This window comes from Echinococcus granulosus (genome assembly GCF_000524195.1).
Source record: "Echinococcus granulosus chromosome Unknown EG_S00350, whole genome shotgun sequence".
Lineage (NCBI taxonomy): Eukaryota > Metazoa > Platyhelminthes > Cestoda > Cyclophyllidea > Taeniidae > Echinococcus > Echinococcus granulosus.
The window spans coordinates 11,313-15,076 of record NW_020170730.1 but is presented as its reverse complement, the minus strand read 5'-3'; the positions used below and the strand labels follow the sequence as shown (position 1 = coordinate 15,076).

At 41.5% G+C, this 3,764-nt stretch overlaps 1 protein-coding gene across 1 annotated transcript; it reads right to left on the bottom strand. All coding sequences in view use genetic code 11, as the record gives it.

Annotated features, from left to right (window-relative positions):
- Positions 1–929: 929 nt before the first annotated feature.
- On the bottom strand, positions 930–3,749 carry EGR_11052 (hypothetical protein; the record flags this gene model as incomplete). The annotated part of the gene is made up of 4 exons (XM_024500301.1): positions 930–1,038; positions 3,320–3,384; positions 3,421–3,469; positions 3,580–3,749. The coding sequence occupies 4 exons, from the start codon at positions 3,747–3,749 to the stop codon at positions 930–932; spliced, it is 393 nt and encodes a 130-aa protein (XP_024345285.1).
- Positions 3,750–3,764: the final 15 nt, after the last annotated feature.

Below are 3,764 nucleotides of genomic sequence, written 5' to 3'. Positions count from 1 at the left end.
TATCAACTGTGTGGACTCGCGATACCTCCGCCACTTCTCTACTAGCTAGGCGAGACCCAGATAGGTATAGCTGAGCAGCTCCTAAGTGGGTAAACGGTAAGAACTTAGAAGTGAACGCAAAGCTTAACCCCTACGGAACCGCGTTAACCCTCCTGGAGGTTATAAGCATGACGCGAAGGCCGTGCTGCAGAGAAAAAGTACAATTTTCGTAGACCCAAGTGTCTGTGTATTTCGACACATAGTTAAACGAAACAATAAATTGCCACATTTGGCTAATTGACGATAGTGGGTACAGTTCAAGTACTACACTAGCATGACTTACCAGCCATGTTTGTGCCTAACAACCAAGCAGCAAGCATAACTTATGAAATTGATAAAGCAATTAAATAACATCAATGTTTAGGGAAAAATAGAGAAAGACAGTCTAAAAAAAAATTATTGCTAGCCAGTAAAAGCCAATGAAAGAACAAGTCGTTTCATCGGATTTCGAGCACCTAAACAATAAAAACAGGAAAACTGGACTGTTGACCAACATTAGACAGAAAAATGTAAAGATAGAAGGGTTTTAGAGAATAGAATTGAGTTTGAGCACCCCAAGCGGCAGCAATCTTGCTCCTATACACCCTTATTTCGCCTCCGTGGTAAGGCAGGACCTTGTGGATTCGAGGATGTCAAAACCTATTACCGTGTTTAATCCACAAGATCCGCTACTTCAAGCATCTTTAGCGGCGCATTGAGGCAGTAGTTGGTTCCATTGACAAGCTGACTTCAGTGATTTTAACCTCCAAGGGCACTTGTCAGGATCGATGGATTATAAAACCTCTTACGATTGGCGCGGAATACAACTTCCCACCAGTTAGCTGCATAGCAATGGACAAACGACCGCGCATCAACAGAAACACCACCCGGAATAAGCCGCCCCGTTCGAATTAACTCAAACAAACTTGTGCGAAGTGCAGGCTTACAAATATAGAACAGATTACTGAACACTGATTATCTAAAATGTATTTAAAAAACATCTTAGGTAAAATCATCAATCTACATTTAAAAAAACTTGTAAAATTTGCTTTTGCTTAAGCAATAATGCCTCAAAACATATATATGTTTATTCTTTTCTTGTAGTCTAACAAAGGTTGGGTAGATTTTAAGCCAAATCAGGAACATGATCATAATTCTTTCATTGGTGACGATACCCTTAACCCTCAATTCTGAGTACCGGTGTACTAACTTTGGTCCTAAAATAGGATGCATAATCTGACTTTCTCTACTAGACTGTAACCAGGTACACTTTGACAGGATCTGCAGACTCAGATTCTATGCTTAGAAATAGCTTGCGGTCTTTCCCTGAAGACGGAAGAAGAGACAATGCTTAGGCAGAAAGTGTGTATTCAACACGGAGAAGGTGTCTGGGCTACTGGCATGGCTTAAAGGCCAGCATAACCAGCGAGGTACAAGAAGGCTAATTCAGAGTACAAATGTGGTGCCTCATCAATACCGAGGGATAAACCACCATTGTATTACACTAAACTGTGTCCGGCTAGGTATAATGAATTACAGTTCTCCCTTTCCATTATTAACTTGGACTCAGGGAAGAAGTACAGTGGACCTGATACCATACTTCTGGCCTCATAGAGTGCGCAACATTTAGAACCATCGCATCCTTAAGCACCATTGCGAAGACAAATATTTAGGCGATTACAAGCATTTGATTTTACTAGGGAGACTAGTATCAACACCCGTGTTTGATATCCTTATTCCGGTTTTTCAAACATAAAATACTGAATTGCTATCCAAAGCTTTTGGAAATATCGCCTTTTCATGGTCCCCAGTTATTCGTAGAGATGCGGAACCGTTTCTTTCCAACGGTCGGTGAATCCATTCCATTTAAGTCTTGTCCAACGCCTGTGTGAGGGCTGCCAAATTTCCTTTCTCAAATTTATCTGTCTGCAACATCACAGAGATTCTGATCATACAGACATTCTTCCTTTCATAGCCTTACGTTGCATTAACTAATATTTGTAATGAAGGTTGTTATAACGCCTACCAACTTATATATAGATGAAATTACAACGATACACATTTATACTCACACCTCCCAAATTATGTTATGTTCAATAATAAAAAACAACAATTAACGTAGATATAAAGACCGACCTCAGTTACGCGAAGCATGGTCGTACGTAGCGTCCCGATACTCCCCCGAAGACGAAAAGCATAATATTCGGGCAGAATATATATATTCTTCACAGAGAAGGCATTTGGGCCGCTGGCATGTTCCGAAGGCCAGCCCGACCGGCGTGCTACAAAGACTGAGCCAGAAGTGGCCTGCCACCAAAACCGAGAGATAAACAACCATCACATTACACAATCTCTCTCCTCTTTTTAGTGCCGTCTCCGGCGCGCCCCTTGGTCAACCTCCTGCATCAGCCATTACAACGTAACCGGTGGTGTAAAGAAACATCTGCGATCCGGCCGTGCCAGTCACCAAATTTCTACGCAACTGAGGAGATACTTAACGCAACGTCACTGATCCCCCCTGTTAATTTAACCGGAGATTGAGTTTAGTTCAGTTTGGGAACCGGAGTCAGGAACGGGGCATTGTGCTGGCCTAAAAGCAGATTTGTGTAAGGAGTGATGGGATGCAATACAGGTCAGTGGGAGGATGGGTTGCGCGTCTGTTTCTCCTTGCCACGTTGTTCCCACTTCAGGGCTGCGCAGCCATACCTGTCTATGCTCTATTCAGCTAGTAAAGAAATGGAGGAGGTACCGAGAATTCACTTCATTAACAGCTCTACGCAGGTGCGGTAGGGGAAGTCTGTAACGAAGCTCTCAGATGGTTCACGCCTAGTATTGCTTCAGCTGTTAATATCTTTCCTGCAGAACACGGCACTGGGGTGGATGCTGAAAGTAGACGTCAATTTCAGCCCTTCTGTTTGAAGTCATCACCATTCTCCCATCCGTAGCATATGTACTTCTTCCGCTCCGCTGAAGTTTATCACGCAGCAGTGAAAATCAGGCTACAAAACCTTTGGGATCAGGTTTGCTTTCCGCTACCACCAATGTAGCGTCCCAAGACTTTCCTCAAGACAAAAGAAGACATAATACTCGAGCAAAATATATATATATATTCTGCCAAGAAAAGGTATTTGGGCTACTGACATAGCCCAAAAGCCAGCCCTGCCGGCGGGCTACAAAGACCGAGTCAAAAGTGACCCGTCACCAACAGAGAGAGATAAACAACCATCGTATTATATATAAATACCAAAGCAATAATACATAGGTACAATCATCCACTTCAACATTGGTATAAAGACCATACTTAATAATATAACGATATACACGCCCATGCCAACACATCTTCAGCAATACAAATATACGTCCAAACTATCAATTGTGTATGGATGTCAATGCAAAAAATACTTTCACACAAGCCAACAACTGAGCAAACACATTTGTGATGTAAAATAAGCTTACATTTACCAAATTATGTGTAGATGTTATGTCTTTAATGTGAAAATTTATCCGTACACACAAACATTCGTGTATGCAGCATTTCAAAAAGAAAATACCTCCACATACCTTAACATAGGTATGCATACTAATTCAATAAAACGGTATAAGTCAACACATTGTAATATGTGCAGACACCTTATTGATAATACAAAGTACAGCCACATGTAAAAATCATCTACAGCCACAATTATATTAATACAAAGTGCACCCACACACACCATCATATGTGCATACATATTATTGTGATGAGC